We start from the raw sequence: 22,960 nt of genomic DNA on the forward strand, positions 1-22,960 counted from the left end.
CGCATCGACAACAAACTTCATTCTACATGGGTATGCACATGCGCACTGCACAGTCTTGTGATGTGCAGGATTGAAATATACAGACTGCAATTTCCACTGATGTCATGTTTCACTAACCGCAGTCGAAGCTAGCCGTGAAATCGAGTTATTTTATTTATTAATAAAAGCATGTTGTGGTGCTTATAACAGCGTGGTTTTTTACACCACGTGACAACAAATTCCATCACTAACACAAGCTAACTTGCTCAAGTGTCACATGCTCAAGTGACGCATGCTAAAATGTGGCACATGCTAAAATGTGGCACGCTCAAGTGTCGCATATGCTCAAGTGTCGCATGCTCAATTGTGGCATGCTCAATTGTGGCATTTCCAAGTGACGCATGCTCAAGTGTCGCATGCTCAAGTGTCGCATGCCCAAGTGTCGCATGCCCAAGTGTCGCATGCCCAAGTGTCGCATGCCCAAGTGTCGCATGCCCAAGTGTCGCATGCCCAAGTGTTGCATTCCCAAGTGTCGCATTCCCAAGTGTCGCATGCCCAAGTGTCGCATGCTCAAGTGTCTGATGCTCAAGTGTCGCAAGCCCAAGTGTCGCATGCCCAAGTGTCGCATGCCCAAGTGTCGCATGCCCAAGTGTCGCATGCCCAAGTGTCGCATGCCCAAGTGTCGCATGGTCAAGTGTCGCATGCCCAAGTGTCGCATGCGCAAGTGTCCGCGTGCTCATTTGTCACCATGCTAATATGTCACCATGCTAATATGTCACCATGCGCAAGTGTTAACATGCTGAAGTGTCCCAATCGTTATGTGCCCCCATGCTCACGTGTTACCATGCCCATATGTAACCATGTTCATTAGTCCCCATGCTAATGTGTAACCATGCTCAAGTGTCGCACGCTAAACTGTCCCCATGCCCATGTGTCCCCTTGCTCATATTTCAACATGCTCATATGTCCCCATGCGCATGTGTCCCCATGCTCATGTGTCCCTATGCTCATGTGTTACCATGCTAATGTGTCCCAATGCTGTAGCGTCGCATGCTCAACTGTCGTTTTGCATTGTGTCGCATGCTCATATGTCGGGCAACCATTGCATCATATGAGTTCCTTTCAACTATCGAAGGTTTCCTTCTTACTCACTCACTTACTCTTTTACTTACTTACTTACTTACTTACTTACTTACTTACTTACTTACTTACTTACTTACTTACTTACTTACTTACTTACTTACTTACTTACTTACTTACTTACTTACTTACTTACTTACTTACTTACTTACTTACTTACTTACTTACTTACTTACTTACTTACTTACTTACTTACTTACTTACTTACTTACTTACTTACTTACTTACTTACTTACTTACTTACTTACTTACTTACTTACTTACTTACTTACTTACTTACTTACTTACTTACTTACTTACTTACTTACTTACTTACTTACTTACTTACTTACTTACTTACTTACTTACTTACTTACTTACTTACTTACTTACTTACTTACTTACTTACTTACTTACTTACTTACTTACTTACTTACTTACTTACTTACTTACTTACTTACTTACTTACTTACTTACTTACTTACTTACTTACTTACTTACTTACTTACTTACTTACTTACTTACTTACTTACTTACTTACTTACTTACTTACTTACTTACTTACTTACTTACTTACTTACTTACTTACTTACTTACTTACTTACTTACTTACTTACTTACTTACTTACTTACTTACTTACTTACTTACTTACTTACTTACTTACTTACTTACTTACTTACTTACTTACTTACTTACTTACTTACTTACTTACTTACTTACTTACTTACTTACTTACTTACTTACTTACTTACTTACTTACTTACTTACTTACTTACTTACTTACTTACTTACTTACTTACTTACTTACTTACTTACTTACTTACTTACTTACTTACTTACTTACTTACTTACTTACTTACTTACTTACTTACTTACTTACTTACTTACTTACTTACTTACTTACTTACTTACTTACTTACTTACTTACTTACTTACTTACTTACTTACTTACTTACTTACTTACTTACTTACTTACTTACTTACTTACTTACTTACTTACTTACTTACTTACTTACTTACTTACTTACTTACTTACTTACTTACTTACTTACTTACTTACTTACTTACTTACCTACTTACCTACTTACTTACTTACTTACTTACTTACTTACTTACTTACTTACTTACTTACTTACTTACTTACTTACTTACTTACTTACTTACTTACTTACTTACTTACTTACTTACTTACTTACTTACTTACTTACTTACATACTCACTCACTCACTCACTCACTTACTTAATTTAGCAGTTCTAAGTATACTGATCGGTAGGGTTATCATAAAAGGTGGTCAGTATCGAGGTACTTCTACTTTTTAGAATCACGAAAGTAGTTTTCCACAACTAGCGGTACTTACTCAAGTAGAACTAATTTCCGCTACCTCCACTTCTACTTCGTAATATTTTGAGATGTACTTACTTACTTTTCACTATTTTCAGTTTGTCAAGTAGAGGTAGTTTAATCCCCAATCAGAAAGATAGGCTGAGGAATTTTGGAGCTCTTTTCACGGAGTACCAACATTTATTATTCATAAAAATTGAGTAAAGCCCAGGAATTTTGTCGCGCTTTGCGCACAGTAGATATAGGGCGACAAATGTGTTTTTAAAAAAGTATCGGTGATTATAATTTAGGTAGAGGGTTGTGTGGTTCCGTTCACACCGCACTGTCGCCCATATGAAATATTTCATCACAGTAATTATGGCCGATCATAACGTATAACATTACTGTTTAGCAATCTAGCAATAACAATCATATCGTAGTTTAGCAGCTCATGGCGTGTCCTAATCTGGAATGGTGGACTCGGACGTTTTTGAGCGTTAGACCTGTTTTAGCAGACCGTCCGTTTAAACTTTCTGGACAAAAGATATGAAATATATTTTCCGCTTTTTAAAAGTAGTATTTGTGATTCTTTCAATTCCCAGTCTCATACTTTGAGCTCTAATTATTTTCATTTTGGTCCGGAGAACGTACATGTTGAAGTATAAAAGCAAGTCTAGTAATGCCTCTATTTTCAAAAAGTTAATCTACACTATATGGCAATTGACGACCCACCATATTTTTTATTAAAGCATACTAATCGAGCAGCGTGTTAACTTTACACCGTATCCGACACAACTTTGTCTTATTGCTCTTCGACTAAACTACGGGCCTTAAAATTTGGGGGAGGTTGCCATGCCAGGATATTTTTTTAAACGGGATAGTGTTCGCGTTAACAGCGGATTAGTGTCGCATTTCCATATTAATATTATCATTTTCATCCTATGAAGCAGACGAATGCTTTTTCTGTCGAAAATTGCTAACCCTGGGATGCATCAATATAAATCAACCTCTCCACACCTTTGGCAAAGCTTAATTTGCAGCTTTTCACAATTCTTGCGAACGAATTACGATCGTTTTCAAAACTACTTACTTACTTGAGTAGACTTAAAGTCAATCAATTCTACCTCTACTTCAAGTAGTTTTAGGTTGCTTATGAAATAAGTACTTCTACTCGTACTTGAGTAGATTATGTCGTCGTTACTTCTACTTGAGTAACTTTGTTGATTACTCTGACCACCTCTGGTTACCACACGTCCTCCCTTAGTTGGATTTGTCCTCCTCCCTATTCAGGTTTTTGAACATTTCCTTCTTTTGGCAGTTCGTCCTCCTTTACAGCTTTTAGATCTAAGATTATGGACGTACTCGAGTGAAAATGGGCATAAATTCGTGGTTCGAACGCAAGCGACCAGCTTTTTTTTAGTGAATCAACGGTATACGTGAATGAAAAACTGTATTCCGGGAGTTTAGCGGAAAGTTGACCTTATTTAGTCAACCAACCACGATTTCGTGATAAATTTACTCAGTATTGTAAGTCTGAAAATTTTGAAAAAATGTCCTCCTTTCACGATTCCAAAATATGGTAACGCAAAATATAAGCGATACAAGGCATGTTTTGTGGTATACCATATGATATGATCGTTCCTGGATTCAGAGTAAATGATGACTCAATCTGTATTCAAAATATTTAGAAAAATACTGCGACTTTGAGTCATGACTAGCATTTCGAAAATTGAGCTTGAGCTGACTTCTAAATTGACCTGATCAATCGTGTGACTCATTTTACAAACTGAACTAAGATTTATCAGAAATCTCATCTCTGCAACTCACAGAGAAAACCAAACGAACCTATGAGGGTCGAAAATCCCAGGATTCCAAATCAATATGACTGCATATATAAAAAGACATTATCGATAGTATTTCGGGTAGTCCAAATCTATGCTGATTTGACAATAAATTGGTAATAATCACTATACCATACTGTCACACCCTCTGACAGGAGGGATACGCTAAAAGTTATGTAAAATTCTTCTTCAAATGTATTTTAGTGATACCCGCTATTGGAGAAACATTTCATTTGAGGATTGGATATCCTATGAATTTTTACTCAGGCATAGCAGGGTAGATCTACATGCTACCTCAAGTTTTGACAACTATATTCTATTTGTTGTGTTATAGGGCCTACGTGATATACCATTATCGATTAAATTAATTTCAGTATCAATATAGGCTTTAAAGAAAATTATGATTCTGGGCATCTGACATTGATTGCTGGCATGATGTCGATTTCGCAAACGCATGTACGTGAACTTCTAGCTGGAGTTTGTGTTTCATGAAATCTTTCATAATCGTCTGAAAGTTGTTAAATTAGGGATGCTACTGAACGTAGCGCCATCAGCAAATCTTGTTAAGCTAATTACCAGGAGGGCATTGTTTGGTATTGCATGTCTTATTCTCCATTGACGATCCGTTGCACAAACCCTCTTCTGGAGAACAAATTCTAGATCTCGTTTTCAGCCCGCCACCGCATGTCACATTACAACGACTCCATCTGCGCCATGAGCTCCATTCTGTAAGATTTTAATTGCAATGACACTTTTAATTATTTAGTCAATGCATCCATATATATTTGATTCAAATCTGCTTGAATTTAATTACCGAACCGAAAATATTATTTATCTTGTCAGTTTTCATTCGTACTTATCGGCATATATACTAATTGAAGTGTCTAGGACAGCGGTTTCAAACCTTTTTTGGCGTCGGAGCCGCATTTCAAATTTAATAGTACGCTTGGAGCCGCACGAATACATTCATTAGGTATAACAAAAATTATAAAGCACTTAAGCACGTAGCAACGAATAGCAACACGAACAAGAAACAAAATACACAAATCAATTTAATGACGAAGTTGACTTCAAAAAGAGTGTCAAAGCGAGGCGTAATTGCAGATAATGCAGTACGCGGTAGCTGCTTTAGGTGGTCATCATTTAATCGATTGCGATATTGATTTTTGATTATGACCATTTTGCTAAAAATTCCTTCAATACATAAGTTGATCACAATAAAGCATCGTTTCTCTGGGCACTGGTTGTCCAGTCGGATACATTACCGCTGGAACTTGACTCCAAATTCAAGTAAGTCTTCACTTTTAAATAATTGCTTGAGCTCGATATCTGACTGCATGCCTGACTACTCAAGTTGAAAATTGCTATGGGCAGTGGCCACATTACCTGCAATGGGATTTGAAAACATTTTCATTATGTAGCTTTCAATACAACATCCATTGGAACAGAATATTTATTAAACTCGAAGACTTTTCGGGAGCCTCTTTTCAAGAGTTAACGGCACACCAAAAGGAATTTACACAGATTTAAAAGCAAAGCATTATGGGCAAAAAAGCATTCATTCCGTCAATGCGGCTGTTTGATTGTTTTGTGGTGTTCATGGTGTTTTTCGACTACTATGGTCATTTACACTAGGCCGATATTCTTCGTTATTTTCCGTAACTGCCGACTTATAGCACGGCCAACCACTAGGCTTTTTGTAAGACACTGCTTACGCCAGGGGTGGGCAAACTACGGCCCGCACAACCGTTCTGTGCGGCCCGCGAGAGTCTAAAGAAACTTTATAAAATATTGATAAAATGCGTACCGCTACTAAAAATCGAAATAATGCAGGGACTTAATTAACTATTTCTTAGTATATTTCACCATGATAATTCTAAGACAGTGGTTCTCAAACTGGTGGGCACGCCCCCCGTGGGGGCATGAAAGCATCTGAAGGGGGCGCGAAGCTGAGCGAAACTGAAAAAAGTTTGCGCGCTTAGCGCGATTTCCGTCCGATTCAAAGTTATTGCTCTGTATTTAGTCTGAATTGCATATAAGAAATCTCTCATCAACAGTCGTAACCTTCCATGCCATCAAACTACCCGTTAGATTTGCTAGCATCCTGATTGCATTTTGTGATATCACGATAAAGGGGCGCGAAATCTTTCACGATCATAAGGGGGGGGCGTGTCTTAAGAAGTTTGAGAATCACTGATCTATGGTAAATCTTTAATATCACAGCGGGATAGCTGCAACGAGATTGACATAATTTGGATCACGATTGGGAGTTCAGATTGGCCACTTCATTTTTAATTATTTCAGTGTTGTGTTTATAAAAAACGATTCGGGCGTGTCTTAGGTAGATTCGTCTGTATGCGTAGAATTGTGGTAGGCTATTTATATTATATCTACACAAAGTAAGAAGCGTGTTTGAAGCTAACATGGTTATGATGCTGTCAGCATTGTGTGTCCTGGAACTGAACCAAAACTGGAATTAGTAAATCTATGAACAGATCGCTGCTCACAGATTTAAATTTCAATTCTGTTCTAAGAATCGGACCAACCGACTTTCATCTTTATAGTTCTGACAAATTGGTTATTGAGGTCCGCCAGCCTATTAAATCTCGCCACTATATGTTTCTGACGCGTGTACGATATCATCACAGCAATGTTTGGCTTGTTTTAAATAAGCACTTACGTATATTATCTCCATGTCCTCACTATATATTCAAATATCAATATTGCGTTTTCGTTTATAATCCCAATTTTATATAGTGCGGCCCGCGAATGGATTCAGATGTTGAATGCGGCCCGCGAGCTCAAAAGTTCGCCCACCCCTGGCTTACGCGGATGAGGTGGCGAGGAGGAGCCTAGGTAAACCTCCAACACTTCGATATCGGAATTCTGAAGTCGACCTCGGTCGGACTCGAACCCGCAACCCATTGATGTTGCAGCCGCGGTTTATACCACTGCGCTATCTCGCCACATGAATGCGGCTGTTAAACTCATCAATAACTCATCAATGCGACTGTTGAACTCATCAATAAAGTTGCTAATTGGACTGTTGTATGCATCAAATGATCCATTGGTTTGATTATCAGATACTGTTATAAATTGTGTTACAACACCACCTGCTAGTGAGTCCGAACGCGTGAGTATACTTTTTGGAGTGAGTTGAGGGACGAGGTCATTGCTGAGCAGAGAATCATCGCTACTCGACAGCAGACGAATTGTTCTTCACCCTTAATTACCTATAGACTCCAAGCCAAGCTGCGGTTGGGAATCACTGGTCTAGGGCTACATTTGATTTGTCTTTTGTTTAAGACTTGTGATTTGTGTTTTATGAAATTTTCGAGACCGTCTTAATTTCTAAAAGGAGGCTTCCGCAGACTGCATCGCACTCGTTAAACATTGTTAAGGTAATTACCAGGAGGGCATCCTTGCGTATTGCATGATTTATTCTCCATGGACGTTCCGTTGCACAACCTCGTTTCTTGCAGACAACTTCTGGATCTGGTTGTCTGCCCGCCACCGCATGTAACATTACAATGACTCCACCTGCTCCATGAACTCCATTCTGAAAGATTTGAATGGCTCTTCTAATTGTTTGATCAGGTAGGCTACCAATACATCGGAATATTTATCTAAAGTCAATTTAAAAGAAGAAGTCGTGGCATGTACGCTAATTGAAGAGGGGACACATGAGTTTTCAGTTGCACGATGACTTCTTCAGTATACACATCATATCCCAGTCTATTTCCCTATAACAAGATAAATAATTGTTAATTTAGGGTGTAAGACTAGACGGCTACTCGATTGTGTTTCGAGGTAGTTATTCTGAGCATATGTTGGGATGAACTATGCGAAGCATACGCAATGGCAGACCTGGGCATTGTGCGGCCTGCGGGCCACATTGAGCCTGCGACGCGATCCTGAGCGACCCGCGAAAGGTTCCATGGAGTTTAATCCATCAAATCCATTCTTTGTAAACCAGTTTCCTAATTCAAATAATGTTTCTTATTTGTTTAAAGATGGTGCAAATAGAGGCGGGTTGATTTCCAAACATTTTCGAGGCCAGCTTCTGCGTAAAGAAGTTTGGCTATCCATCATCCAACATAATAATCCACAATGTGGCAGCGGAATGGTTTATGATTCTACATATCTAATTATGCGAATCCAGCGGATATTTGGCTTGTGTAAAATCACCAAATACAGAGAAATCGCGATTGATACTACCGATCTTTTAGAAATAGCTAGTCGTCGATTCGCGTTCGTGGATAGCATATACATCAACGAAACAAATATTGTCGCTCGTCAATTTGGGTAACGGCTACCAATTAAGGATTGTTGAAAACAAACGATGAGTGAATACGCATTTCCGAGAGTTTCCTAACAAGAGGTCGCCCCGGTACACGCAGAATACAGATTGTTTCTAAGTAGCCAAGACCTTGAGCACATGTGCATACTCACAACTCGCGTGATTAAGTATAATAGTTGGCGTAGTAGTTAGCATCGCTATATCATCCTTCGAGCAATCAAGATATCGTCTGTGCAACTCCTGCGTTTTATGTTTCATAAAATACTTCATGGATGTGCGCATTAGTCGCAATTATGTTGTCGTGCACTCTGTTGAGTTAAACGCCCATTAATTTAATTCATGCGCAAGGCAGCAGCAGTATCATGAATGGTGCTGCATAGGGTTACCTTACCTTCTCTTTTAAGAGGATTTGACCTCTTTTTTGAGTGGACGCCCAAATGTCCTCTTTTTTGAGAATTTTGGTCAAGTATTGGGTAAAATTTTACTGATAAACGGTAAATCAGCGCCAGAAAATTGACCCTTTTTTAGGCAATCGACCACGAAGTGGGAAAAATGTACCATTTTTTCAGTATTTACCTCCGGTATTGCAAATCTGAAAATTTGAAAAAAGTGTCTTCTTTTCACATTTCAACGATATGGTAACCCTAGTACATGCGCATACGGGACTTTGTCGCTTACAGAACCACCGCCTATAACAGACTCCTTTAACAACTAATCAGCAAGCCATCACCGTCCTGATCATTGAAGTATAGCCGATTAGCTCATCAAGAGCCGTTATTTCGTGATTACTATAGTTCCATGGTCGCTGGCACGCCCACTCGTCGGTAGCTACTTTCAAATGCTTTGCGACAATCATAGCGATTTTCTTGTGAGCTTATTACAGGCTCATTGCTGTCTTTTTTATCAATAATCTATAGAATGAGACATTGATACCGATCATTTTTTAGATTTCTCAAATTTTGGACAACCCTGATATATATATATGTATGTGTTTCTTATTTGTGTAAACCGAATTCCGTTTTGAGGCGTTCGCGTCTGGATTTTTGTCAAAATAAATATTGGAAACTATGTCCCGTGCACCACGACAATAATTGCAAAGAATTGATTGAATATTGCATCAATGCGATTGGTTGCGATGACGATTATATCTGAATCGCGCAATTACGAGATCGAATACAGCTAAACCTTTCAGTAGTGGATTACGATCACGATTGCACGAGAAGATATCAAAAATATTCAACTCACTTCACCATTTGCCTTTAAATATATGCTGTAAAATAACAATAGCGCAACGTTGTCTTATAAATCTAGCTTACTTCCACAGACGGGTGTCTCCGTGCTGCTCCACTTGCCGTTCTCTCCACAAATTATTGAACTCGGTCCTGACTGCAATGACAAGCCCTCGCTGCAGAAGAACTTCACCACTGATCCAACTTCGAATAATGGGGTAGGGGGAGTCTTGTCAATAGTACCAAATTTGGGTGAATCGACGGGTTGACACTGGATATCTGTGTAAAATTGATTTAAATACTACTTTCGTGACAATTGCTCTTCAGAACGCTTGGTTTACCATCATATTGTAGTCAGTGACATTATTGCAGAGAAAAATAACATATATGACCAGGTTTTTGACGGCGTTGAAGTGTAGCAATTTTGCCATCGATTTCACTTCAAGTGGCATTTCGATAAAATTATGATCAGACAACAGTCACAATTTATAGACCGAGTAGAGAGACTGATATGTAGTGATACCCAATCAATAATTACCCTACATTTCTCCTGGATATGTTCAAATGATACATCCTTCATCAACTTCCGACTATAGCAGAAGAGAGGAACACTCACTATTTGCACATCCTGCAATAGTAGGATACATTCACAGAGTGTAATAAACCACAATATTTCATTCAAAGTAACACCAAAGGTGATTTATTCATTAATTTATGCTACAAACGATTAGGCTACATAACCTGTTGTGTACTTACCAAATTTAGTTGCATTTAGAGTTTGCCAAAGCCATTCCATGATTGATGACACGGCAGTGTAAAATCCAGGACGCCTAGCACCACATTTCCAGCCCCAACTGACGACGCCGATTTGCATCCAGAATTTCGTATTCTTATCTTGTTTCATCTTGAAATATTACATGGACGATGGATTATGTCGTGTAGTTCAGGTTTCTGTCGTCTACTCTAAACGTGTGCCGTATGCCGTCAAAGGACACATGGTTTCTACACAGGTCTGCCTTCAAGGAATTCCCCGATGCCTAATACCATTCGAGGATGACTGCTACAACAGCCAATGTCGCCATGTTGATATCAATCCCACTAATATCATTCAACTTGATATTCTACTGGCATCACCGTAGCGAACAGGTATGACGTGACCCTGAAACAGCGAGCGTCCACGTTTCCGCACCCACTACGGTAATAATATTTTCACATTCATATTTGTTTATCACGCTGTTGATAGGCGGCTATCTACCTTACCCTTTTGACGACTGGACCACCGCTGTCTCCTTGACAAGAATCTACGGCCGAGGATTCATCGGCGCTTGTCGCACAGAACATACGATCTGTAAATCTTGCCCTTTCATCGCTGCGTTGAATATTTCTAATGCTTTCAGCGCATCTGAGAACAATTTACATAACGAGTTGATATACATCAACACGATGATATTTCGATGTCGGTGGTCCATTTCACCAAATCGAAAAATAAAATATTAAAATCAATTGAAAATACAGGCGGAGATTGATGTCTTCAAGTAATTACAACTAGTGATATGCCATTGCTGAAAGTGGCGGCTATTTATGATGCTGAAAGTGGCGGCTATTTATGATAATAAGTGAGTCTGACAAGGATACCTAGTAAAATATTCGGCTGACAGGTTAATAGTGGGTCTGCTGAAACAGGGCCGTACACTCAGAAGTTGGAGTGAATGATAACGTTTCTCATAGTTGAAATTTCAATCTTAACGTCGATCGGCGATCGCGAAAATCACGAAGACCAATAGCCTTATTTATTATTGATTGTGGCATCGATTTACTTTACTGTGAATATCCGAACTGATTTGAATGACGTATATGCGAAAATTTCAGATACTGCAGCTATTTAATAGGGCGATGACTTTGATCAACTCTAGCACTCTACACTGATGTCCTGAGAAAGTGTGGTGATATGCAGTATTGCAGTGGTGATATGCAGTATTTCATTTGTTGTGCCAGCGTTACACACCGACTTCTACAGAATGATTTGTTCTGCTGTGTTCGATTAAAATGTTATCGTAGTCGGTAAAGAATTAAATAAAAATGTAATGAAACGCAGGTGTTACAAGAACAAAGTGCCATACATATTGATCTACAACAGATATAAAAACAAATTCTCACTTCAAACGATCGACAATCTTCAACAGCCCTACTTGGAGAACGTTGGGAAGGAATTGCTTGACTTCGCCAGGATCCGTTTTAAAACCGAAACCAGTAACCACGACATTAGTCCCCACAGCGGCGGTAGACGGCATGTTGGATTTACCTGTGATTGTGACATTTTCGATCCATCGAAATGAGTGACTAAAGCATTCAAGCATAGACATACATCGCAATGAGCCCCGATAGGGAGTCGTTTACAATTATTTCGTCTGAACAATTGGTAATACTGGTGTCACTTACCTCTTGTATGACATTTTCCTTCATCATAATTCTTCCTCAAGTCCACAGGGTTTAACCGTCCATCTTTCATACAAGGAAGACACACGGGCCGGATGTAACGGGAGAATACAAATCTACCACTTGCGGTTTCGGCATCTGTTGTGAACGTCTCGTTTTCCCCGTGTATTAGTTTCCTCCCGATGCGAACCTATTAACGCGTATTTACTTTCGAAACGATTAATTAACCTGGAAACGATGAAATTTTACGCTCATCGTTTCGCAAAAATAATACTTTCTGTTATTTTCAGAATGTCAACAATGATTCACCAACGTGCTTTATGGTAGCGGAGTGCCACAGTGACACATAAAGGGGCACTACGCTTTAAATATGATGTAGTGCCCCAATAAAGATGGAATCGGAAAAAATAATTTTGGGCTGCAGCTCATTTCTTCAAAAAGTCGCTGTAATGGATCTGCAGCAGAAAAATTATTGAAATTATCCCCTTAGCACTATAGCTGCATACATGGATTTAAATGGTGTCACGTCTGCGCGTCCTCGCTTGTCTGCCAGATCACTTTAAATTTATTGTTTTTATGTTATTGTAGCTTTTTTGCCTGTAACTACCAAACTTGGCGCCAAGAAAAAGTGTCCTCTTTTGGGTTCTATAAATATGGTGGGCCTCTATAAATCAAAATCAGTAGCAGTGACGAGTGGTGGGGTTCATGGTTGTTGATTTCAATGACTACACACCCCACCCACACACGCGGGTGAGGTATCCCATAAAGATACTCAATGATGTGAATGTGAATAACAACATCAGCAGGAGAAAGCGGGTCGACGAGAACATTTTCTCTGTCTGTTAGCCGTGAAAATTTAACATCCCACAATACATATTTCATATTTTTCTTTAGTAAAATATTGATTTATTTTAATCGATTTTAATTGATTTCTCAACGAAAAGGATGAAAGGAAAACCAAAAACTATTTTATTTATGGTCTCAAGTTTTTTACTATCTTTTGCTCGTCCAATCCACTGTATCGGCAAAACTAAATATGTAACTCACTAACATCAAACTAAAATGCTTGAAAACGTTATTCAGTCTGTGGAAAATCAGGGTTATATCCATGATTGAGGATGCAGAGTTACTTAAAATAAAATTCGCAAGTATATGAAACCTAAAAGGTCACCTAATAGAGTTGGTGACCTGTTCCTTTGCACATTAGCCACTTTCACGTGCATGCTGTCTAGGCCCCTTCTCGCTATATAATCCGCGAATAAGCGGTGTCTTACAAAAGCCTCGAAGTCGGTCGTGCTACAAGTCGGCAGATATGAAATCAGAACATTAAATATATCGACTAGGCGAAAATGACTATTGCAGTCAAAAACACCGTAAAGGCCACAACCAACGACAATGCGTGATATGTAAGTAGCTATCACATACCACATTTTAAGGCAGGTATGTAGGGAAACTTCATAACAGCTACATCAGTAAAGGCATGTATTTGCTCCGCATTACGTATTGGCCGTCGCTACTATACAAATCATGTATCAGTCAGCAGTGTCGATTTACGAAATTAATAGCGCGTTTCACTGTGCGGCGATTGTCCGATTGCAACGAATAGTAATTGAGGCAGATTCGATTGTGCCTTATCTGGCTTTTGTTGCTCTGTGCTGCCATTCTACGTAACAAAGCCAAATTTCCCATCCCTGGCCTTTTTTTTGGAGGAGTTCCGGTTCTCTATGAGGGTTAATTTGATTTTCGGAATCCGTGCGACAATAATATTTGATTGATACCAGTTATTACGAATTCTAAGCTGTTTATGATGAATTGGATAGTCGTAGGTGAGGCACGACCAGAGGTGGTCAAAGTAGTCAAGAAAGCTACTCAAGTAGAAGTAGAAGTAGCGATGAAAAAAATCTACTCAAGTACAAGTAGAAGTACTTCTTCCACAAGCAACCTGAAACTACTTAAAGTAGAAGTAGAATTGACTGACTTAAAATCTACTCAAGTAAGTAAGTAGTTTGAAAACAGTCTTAATTGGTTCGCATGGACTGTCAAAAGCTGCAAATGGAGCTATGCGGAAGGTGCAGAGAGCTTAATTCGTATTGATGCATCCCAGGAGGTATAAATTTTCGACAGAATAAGCATTCTTATTATAGTATTCCTATTATAGTATTGATATGAAAATACGATACTAACCCTATGTCTACTAGAAGACCACCTTTTAGAGAACATCATGGGACGGCGCCCTACCCCATATTATAAGGCCCCAAGTTTCGGCGAAGAGTAATACGGAGAAGTTGTATCGGATACGGTTTCTACACTTTGCGCGATTATTATATGTCAATAACAAATATTGTAGATCGTAAAATTTGTATTTAGTGTAGCTTTATTTTCGAAAAAATAGAGGCATTACTACACTTGCTTTTATGCTTCAACATGTATGTTCTGCAGACAAAAAAACTGACAGTAATTAGAACTCAAAGTATGATAGTAGGAATTGGTAGTGAAATACAAATTCCACTTCTGAAAAGCGGAAAATATATTTCAATTCATGTCTTTTGTCCATAAAGCTTCAAAGGTGATCTGCTAAAACAGGTGCAACGTTAAAAAAAGGGCGGATTTTTCAGATTAGCAGGACACGTCATGGGCTGCTAGAGTACGATATGATAGGCAATTGCTAGATTGCGTAACGGTAGTTTCAAACGTTATGGTGGGCCATATTTACTGTGATGAAATATTTGATATGTGCGACAATGCGGTGTGAGCGGAACCAAGCAATCCGGTACCTAAATTATATTCACTGATACTTTCGTGAAAACATATTTGTCACGCCATAACTACTGTGCGCGAAGCGCAACAAAATTTCTGGGCTTTAGTTGACTTTTATGAAAATTGAATGTTGGTACTCCGTGAAAACAGCCCCGAAATTCCTCAGGCTATCTTTCGTATTGGGGGATTAAATTACTTCTACTTGACAAACTGAAAATAGCGAAAAGTAAGTAAGTAGATCACAATCTTTTATGAAGTAGAAGTAGAAGTAGAGAAATCAGATCTACTTGAGTAAGTACCAGAAGTAGAGGAAAACTACTTGAGTACTTCCAAAAAGTAGAAGTACTTCGTTACTGACCACCTCTGGGCACGACACGCCCGTGACTCAGCTGTGACTCAGCTGTGACTCACCTCCCCTTTCGCGATGTATTTTCGAACTATAAAGATGGAAATTGCTGATGTTGGATGAAAACATGTTAAAATTTAGTTGTTAATGAACATCGACGGTAAATATCAGGTTTTCACCATTTTCCCCTACTCATCCTGGCGAGAGTTGAGGCACTGCCTCACCTGCCTCCCCTGACCACACGTGACTGATCAGTAGGCATTTTCACAGCACGGTACTGGTTGCGTACAACGAAACCTCGTTCAGTGTAGTGAATATACATATGTTGCAAGTGGTAATGAGGGTCCGGCCTGTTACATCATGTGGAAGCAAAGTGAGTGATGCATGATGTGTTTTTCGCGCAATAGCTAGCCTAAAGAAATGGGACTAGAAGATGGGGGTCGCGTTGCGAAACTGGGTTAAGCAAGTTCAACAGAGAAACAATCGTGCCAGAAATTACGCATACATGCACACACGCGACACGATATAGATTTACTTATGCAGTTATTTAAATAGCTGGTTTGTGATACAGAAATTGAAGATGACTTTCAATACAACATCCATTGCATGCAGCTATTGTGGAATGTAGATGATTTTAATAATTATTTAGCGGCAGTTCCATTACGGTGGTGTTCTGATGAAAATAGCTGCGGCCAAAAAAATTTCCCGATTTGATCTTCAATTTGAGACCATATGATATTTAGAACACCCTGCACCTTTATCTACCTTCACTCGAAGTTGAAAAACGAATATCAGCACATCGGAGAACCCTATTTTGGGGCATAGAATTATAAAGAGCTATTGACAACGTACAGTATGGAAGGTTAAAATTATTAATTTGTGTCGTTTGTTCTAATTATGTAAAAACTTGATTACGCGTACGCAGTCACACAGATCTTGAGCAACATAAACAACCAAGATGTCTTGTCAATTGTTGGACGATACATATACACATAAAGGCTTCGTTTTCATTCGTTTTCGCCAGTGGTTCCCAAAGTGGGCCAAGCGCGTCCGGGGCCGTTCGCGAGCCTGCAGGAGGCGCTGGCCATGAAATGCGCGATTGAGGGGAGCTGAGAGCAAATGGGTGCGGTAAATGTTTAGAAGGAAACTGCTGCATATAACGCTGAAACGATTGAATATTGAAGCAGCTAAATTGCAGTAAAAATGCAGAATCGATTCAGTAACGGCAATTTAGGGTTCTCCATTTATTCGTTCAGCTGTACCGGAAAAGTCTATTTTTAATTGAAAATGTTGATCCTCCCAATTAATGGACAAATTTAGCAGTTGGCAGTATCCCTGAAATGCTTGTTTCATTGTGTGCTGTGAGAAGTACTAACCAAACTATCTCAACCATCATTGCTCGCTTTAAGGTGGGGTCGCTTTTTAAGAGAAACTGTCTTGTGCGAGTTTATTATCTGTTTCAAACGATCGAGGATTTTCTATACAGTGCTGCGATCGTGGCCTTTGACACGGCGTTTTGGTTACAGATTACATTGCAGTGTAGAAGTAGTGTAGTGTGTTGTAGTGAGTGTTGTGAGTGTGCGGCTGCCCAAAAATATTCGACGAGGGCATTAGGGCCACGATAGCAATCTTACACAGCGATCAAATAAATGAAATACATTTTTATCAGGCTAAGAACTATAACTAAGCCATAGTCATGATCGCGCTTCCGCCATTCCTGTCCAAACATGTAGCGCTGACAGAAACTATAGCTATTGATTATTCATAAACAGAAGAACCTAATCCGGTTCATATCGCATACATAGTAATTTGAAATTCCAGAAATTGTAATCACAGATCCAGATGACGCGAATTTTTTTTCGTTCCAAAAATGGTTCAGATGTAGAACCGACCAAGTTTCGTTTGGGACCGTTAAATTCTGATTTATCAAGGTTCGCATTGCATGCCGACCGCCGGCAACATACTTTACCAGCTGTGTAGTTCTAACACATTTTACCAGTGCAGCGTCGTAATCGAAGTTACTTTTGTCGAATTTCGGATGGATATAAACAGTGTTCGGTTCATATATGTGGATGTACTCAGGGATCACATACCCGGTACTAGGAACTGTTGTCATTCCTGAAAAAGAATGCAGGTAATCGAAAAATGTGCATATGAAAAATTCAAATGTTACAATTAAGAGCCATATAGGCCTATATCAGTGCCCTGTAAACACTTTTTCGCAATGATACCCTTTTATAACGTATTATCAAAACGTATACACCGCAGCCTACATAATACACCGAACCCGTAGTTATCTTATTAGAATAAGCATGAGCATGACTGCACGGTATAGGAATGCTAGATGGTAATGTTAAAAAGTAATTACCGCTCTAGATTACCGAATCACAAACTAACAGCTTGTCTACAGACAGATGCCCCTTCATACTCATCGTGATTTTTCTGTTACTATTAATTCAGTGTGCATGCCTATTTTGTAATTTGCTACGCCAACCCTGTACCTCATGAAGAACTTACACAGTTGTGAATTATTATATGTAATGTTTCGAACAATGAACAACTAAAACTCAAAATGGAAACAATACTGGTTGACGAATCAAAATTCAAGACACTGGGTCCCGCTGCTGAATTCGATGAAATTGCCAAGATCGAAAGACGGATACAGCGCCGACTATTCAACCTCAAGAAAAACGGCTTCATGACACCTGAGGTCTACGCGTCCATCAGACCGGTCGGGCACAGAGGCCACGAATGTACGGACTGCCAAAAACTCATAAAACCAACGTGACCGTTCGACCAATTCTTTCTATGATTGGATCGGCTCAGCACAAGCTCGCAAAGAGGCTTATCGGTATTTTGGAACCCGTGCGTTCCATGTATGGTTCGCATTGTGTCGCTGATTCGTTTACATTCCCGCACGAGATGAAAACAACCGACCTTCCAAACTCGAATATGTTTCTCGGTTCTTATGATATCGTTAGCCTCTTAACGAACGTGCCGCTGAAGGAGATCATTGATATTTGTGCGGACGCGCTATATGGTGGTGGTGATTTAGCACCGCCTTCCTTCTCGCGTAAAGTGTTCGTTGAACTTCTTAATACGGCTACTTGCTCTGCTGAGTTTAGTGTTAACGATACCATGTACATGCAAACCGACGGTGTAGCTATGGGTAGCCCTCTTGGCCCTATTTTAGCTAATAGATTTGTGGGATTCCATGAAGACAGACTTTTCGCCGCAGATAAAACCAAACCTGCATTCATGTACCATCGCTATGTCGATGACACCTTCGTTATCTGTCAAAATGAGACGGAGTTCGATGGCTTTTTTGATAACTTGAATTCTCCACACTCGTCTTTAAAATTCACATTTGAAAAAGAGCGTGCTAACTCGTTGCCATTCTTAGAAGTTCTAGTGGAAAAACGGGGTATTAGCTTTGTCACTTTGGTTTACCCGAAGCCAACGTTTACAGGACAATATATACGCTAGAATTCGTTTAGCCCAAATCACCGTAAACCAAATTTGATTAGCACGTCGACAACGGGTACCCCGGACACATCGTCAATAGTTCTGTGGACAGAAAACTCAGGAATTTCAATCCCAGCAAATCACAAAACACGAACACATGGTCCGAGGGGATGTATATATACATTTACCGTGGCTGGGGCCCATCTCTTCCCGTTTTGAAAAGCAATTGATTTCTGCTGTAAATCGCTGTTACGATAACGTAAACACTAATGTTGTGTTTACCACCAAACAATTGCTTCCTTCAACACGCAAAGATGTTCTTCCTGCTTCTCAAAAAGCAATATAGTCTATATAGTCTATAGCTTGCAGGAACGCATCAAGCAACACGTTCCGAACGTTATTAGATTGCGCACATTGGACTCTCGTGAAGACGCTGATCTGCGATTACTAGAACGTAATCAAGCCACGACTATATGAAAGATTCTCTATATTAGGTAGAGGCCGCACTTATTTCCATCTGTCTGCACTGGAATTGACTTATATTAAAATCCACCGACCGCGCTTGTGTCAACAAAAGGAAGTTTTAGTCAATCTAAAAATTGGCCACTAGCTGCGCTCGCGGTTTGCCTGTATTTCATGTTGTTTGTTTCTATGACGTCATAATTGGGTGTATGCAATGTAGCTAGATGCATATTTTTGAAATTCTCCATTTGCTGACGATTGCCTTTGAAGAGTGTCAGCTCGAAAAGCTTCTGGTTTTATTATATTATTAAATATATTAATAAATATATATGAATATATTAGTAAAATGTATATTAAGTGGAAACTGTAATCTAATCCGAGACTTGCAAGGGTACAGGCAGAAATATATTTTTGGTTGGTAGGCAGCATATATTTGTCGAAATTTACTCCCCACAATGAACCCCAACCGCCTTACCCCAGATCCGTTAATCATTTTAAGGTCAATTCATCACTGCTCTTCATACATGCGAATAATAGACGTATACATGCACCTTTTCCGTAGCATACGTAGTCCAGCATTATGCGATCGATTCAGTAGCCAGCCCAAATCGCTGGTAATAATGTTTTTAAAAATGAGTGTGCACTGTGTATCAGACGTCTAGCCGCGCCAAGCGCTAAAACTTTTTACAGCAAATAGCTGAATCTCATCAATAATATTGGTACGTGTATATATTTCGTATAAATGATCAAGTAGTGTCTTCGAATATTCACGGCACGGAATTATAACATTTGAGCAATATTCACGCCATACACTTTTCGTGAGGTTGTCGACAGATTAGCTTCGAGAGAGCCCATGGTTAATAACTACTCCTTACTGGGGCTGTTAAGTCGTGACCTCTGGTAAAGATTGTCGTTACTCTTAAGGGTAATATTTGAATAGCTCACGCGCACCGACGAAACTAACAAAAACCTTTTTAGGTCTGCGGCTTCAAGTTCACTTTTTTCTCGTGGGCATTATATTCCTGTTGTTGTTGTTGTTGTACGGTGTTTGTAGAGTACTGTCATTTACACCAGGCGGCTAGATAAACCTCCAACACGTTGGTAGGAATTCTGGAGTCGACCTGGGTCGAACGCGCAACCCATATTTTCCCGTGCGAGTCGCACATCTACCTGATGGCCCAGATCGCCAGGACAGTCTTATTCGGCGCCAGTTGACATTATATTCGAAATTTTATCTTCAGTTAGCATTGATTGCATTAAGCCTTTAGTTCCCTTTGTTTTATTCAAGATAACGTGGGGAAGCAAGTGGCGCAGTTGGTTAAGCGTCAGTGTCACGACGTCAATGGTAGTGGTATGGACCAACTTCTATGTGTCGGAGGTTTCTCCGGGCTCCTCATCGCCGACCTCACTGTGGTTGCAGTGCATTGAAAAGCCCAGACCGAAAGTTAGCCGTGCCACAAATCGGCAGCAAAAGACCACGACGGGGACGCATGGATGCGAGAGAGACTGACGTCTGAATGAGTGAAAGATTGAAGAAGACGTCCCCAACATTACCAAAAATAAAGACAAAGCACATTACAAACATTCGTGTCGTGGTGCACATAGCCTGAAAAAGCACCACTGTAAACTGTGAAATAATGATAATAATAATAATAATTCAAGATAAGGTAATGTACCCAGGATTACAAATAATATTACCACAACAGACTACGCTGCAAGCGTAGACACTACAAAGCTCTTTTATTATTTGCACATCATACATAACTTGGGTCACAACTCCTGCCGCTGATAAGATTCTGAGTCGCCGGAAAACATTAGGAATTGAGTTTGTATATGAAAGAACTCTATTAGTGGCTTCTATTGGTATTAAATCACATACCCACAGCAATAAGAAACCGCTGGCCCCAATATTCGCGCTTTTTCCGGTGAGAAAATCGATTGAAGAGATGTGCTGCAGTCAATATCCATTCTTCGTTTATTATGGTTCCCCCACCGAACCTAGACTCCATGTTGTGAATCTGTGAATATAATACACAGAAGTTGAACGCGCACCATTTGCCTACACCAGTGGTCGGGAACCTATGGCTCGCGAGCCATATGTGGCTCTTTTGGGTATAAGATATGACTCTTTGCCAAATAATTATATTTTTCCTGAATTGATCAATATTGCAGCGACTTGTTAGTAAATTTTCATCACGGCCAGAATAATTATTCTCGTTGCAGTATAAACAATTAAACACGTCCTTGAGGGGTAAAGACTGCAGGTTTAGGAGCTCGCACCCCCTCCTTCGACAATCCAAAAATTTATGTTACTGTCGCGCCGGCGACCAATATCAGTCGCGAATTGTATGTACCCGACTCGAAATCTTGGTATGTGCGATAGGTTGATAAATCAAAGAGCACATAGCAGACATGGCAACGCCCATATCACAGCGCAGTTTTCAAATACCCATTGTTTTCCTGGTCTACGGCGCGAAATGAACTGCCGTGAACGTGACATTCACAATTACAAATTCGAATCACAAACAACGCCATAGCTATCCACGTTCACGTTCTTGATTGGTAAGTATAGCTCTGTAGTGAAGGCGATAAAATGTATGCGTGCAGGTGCAGCGCAACGTTATGTTACCGCCGAATAATTTGAGAATTCAGTAGTTAGATTTGCGGAATCAGTATGACAGTTACATTCGATTAATATCAGTTATAATCAATTCTAAGCTATTTACGATGGATTGCGTTATCAATAGTGAGGCTTGGCCCTACCTCTCGTTTCGAGCTTTATTTTCGAACAATAAAAATACCAGTTTTTACTAAGAAAATGGCGATCCCATGTAATGAGTTCGAATTAGTGCTACCACGACGTCATGAATTTTCACTTGTGACGTGACAGCTGATTGGCATGTATGGCTCTTTGGGAGTTAAAATGGAAAAAATAGGTCCAATATGGCTCTTCGGACAACAAAGGTTCCCGACCACTGGCCTACACGATATGATCCACAGCCATTAATGCGGATCAGAAATAATGCGCGTCAGAAATAGATTCAAATGATCTCGATGTGATATAGCAGGGGTCACCAACCTTTTTGCAACCGAGGGCTACTTTTGCGTAATTATTGAAGCGGCGGGCTACTATTTACTCCCACCGTTTACCCGTACTACACTGAATTTCCGGTTTGATATTCATAGCACTGGGCATGACTGGACATAATGTTATCTGTTTCTATAGCAGTCAGTGGGAAGCCTGGCATTGTATGATATCAACCAGTGGGCTGTACTCTGGTATTCAACTTGACACTGCAATTCTGAGTGAGTGTTCCAGATGTGCATTAATTAAGCGTGTTTTGTGTTTGTTTTTGATGAAGTTCTCGTCCGAAAAGGCTTATTCACAACGATAAGTTGAACCATAGACGCTTGCAACCTTCATAGCTGCTGCGCATACACCACTGTACTTTTCCGTATCAACAATGCACCAAACGTTTGCTGCAGACTGAGGTGGGGGTCATTTTGCAGTGTTACAATTTCAATCTCCAACTGTTCAGCATCCAGAAATGACAAGATTTCATTATACCGGACAGCAGAAAGTTAGAAACATGGTATATTAAGCTGCGTTGAGTGTAACAGAAACAAGCTGTGCCAAAAGATGCAATACGTAATCGGTATACAGATATTGAAAATCTGCTAGTATACTTCACGGCTATCTGACT

General features: G+C 39.8%; 1 protein-coding gene across 1 annotated transcript in view; it reads right to left on the minus strand.

Annotated features, from left to right (window-relative positions):
* LOC145442313 (uncharacterized) overlaps window positions 1-21,271 on the minus strand; it is a 52,414-nt gene extending 31,143 nt beyond the window's left edge. Inside the window, exons 1-8 of the mRNA XM_080320208.1 lie at window positions 21,136-21,271; window positions 17,326-17,447; window positions 12,230-12,416; window positions 11,948-12,092; window positions 11,051-11,192; window positions 10,547-10,694; window positions 9,878-10,069; window positions 4,838-4,987 (exon numbers count right to left, since the gene is read on the minus strand). Of these exons, the coding sequence (XP_080176334.1) occupies window positions 4,838-4,987; window positions 9,878-10,069; window positions 10,547-10,694; window positions 11,051-11,192; window positions 11,948-12,092; window positions 12,230-12,416; window positions 17,326-17,447; window positions 21,136-21,265 (1,216 nt within the window). The 5' untranslated portion in view covers window positions 21,266-21,271. The remainder of the gene's footprint in view (window positions 1-4,837; window positions 4,988-9,877; window positions 10,070-10,546; window positions 10,695-11,050; window positions 11,193-11,947; window positions 12,093-12,229; window positions 12,417-17,325; window positions 17,448-21,135) is intronic.
* Between the last annotated feature and the right edge of the window lie 1,689 nt (window positions 21,272-22,960).

Source organism: Botryllus schlosseri, chromosome 7 (genome assembly GCF_051294905.1).
Source record: "Botryllus schlosseri isolate E-star chromosome 7, Bs_hap1, whole genome shotgun sequence".
NCBI classification, from domain to species: Eukaryota; Metazoa; Chordata; class Ascidiacea; order Stolidobranchia; family Styelidae; genus Botryllus; species Botryllus schlosseri.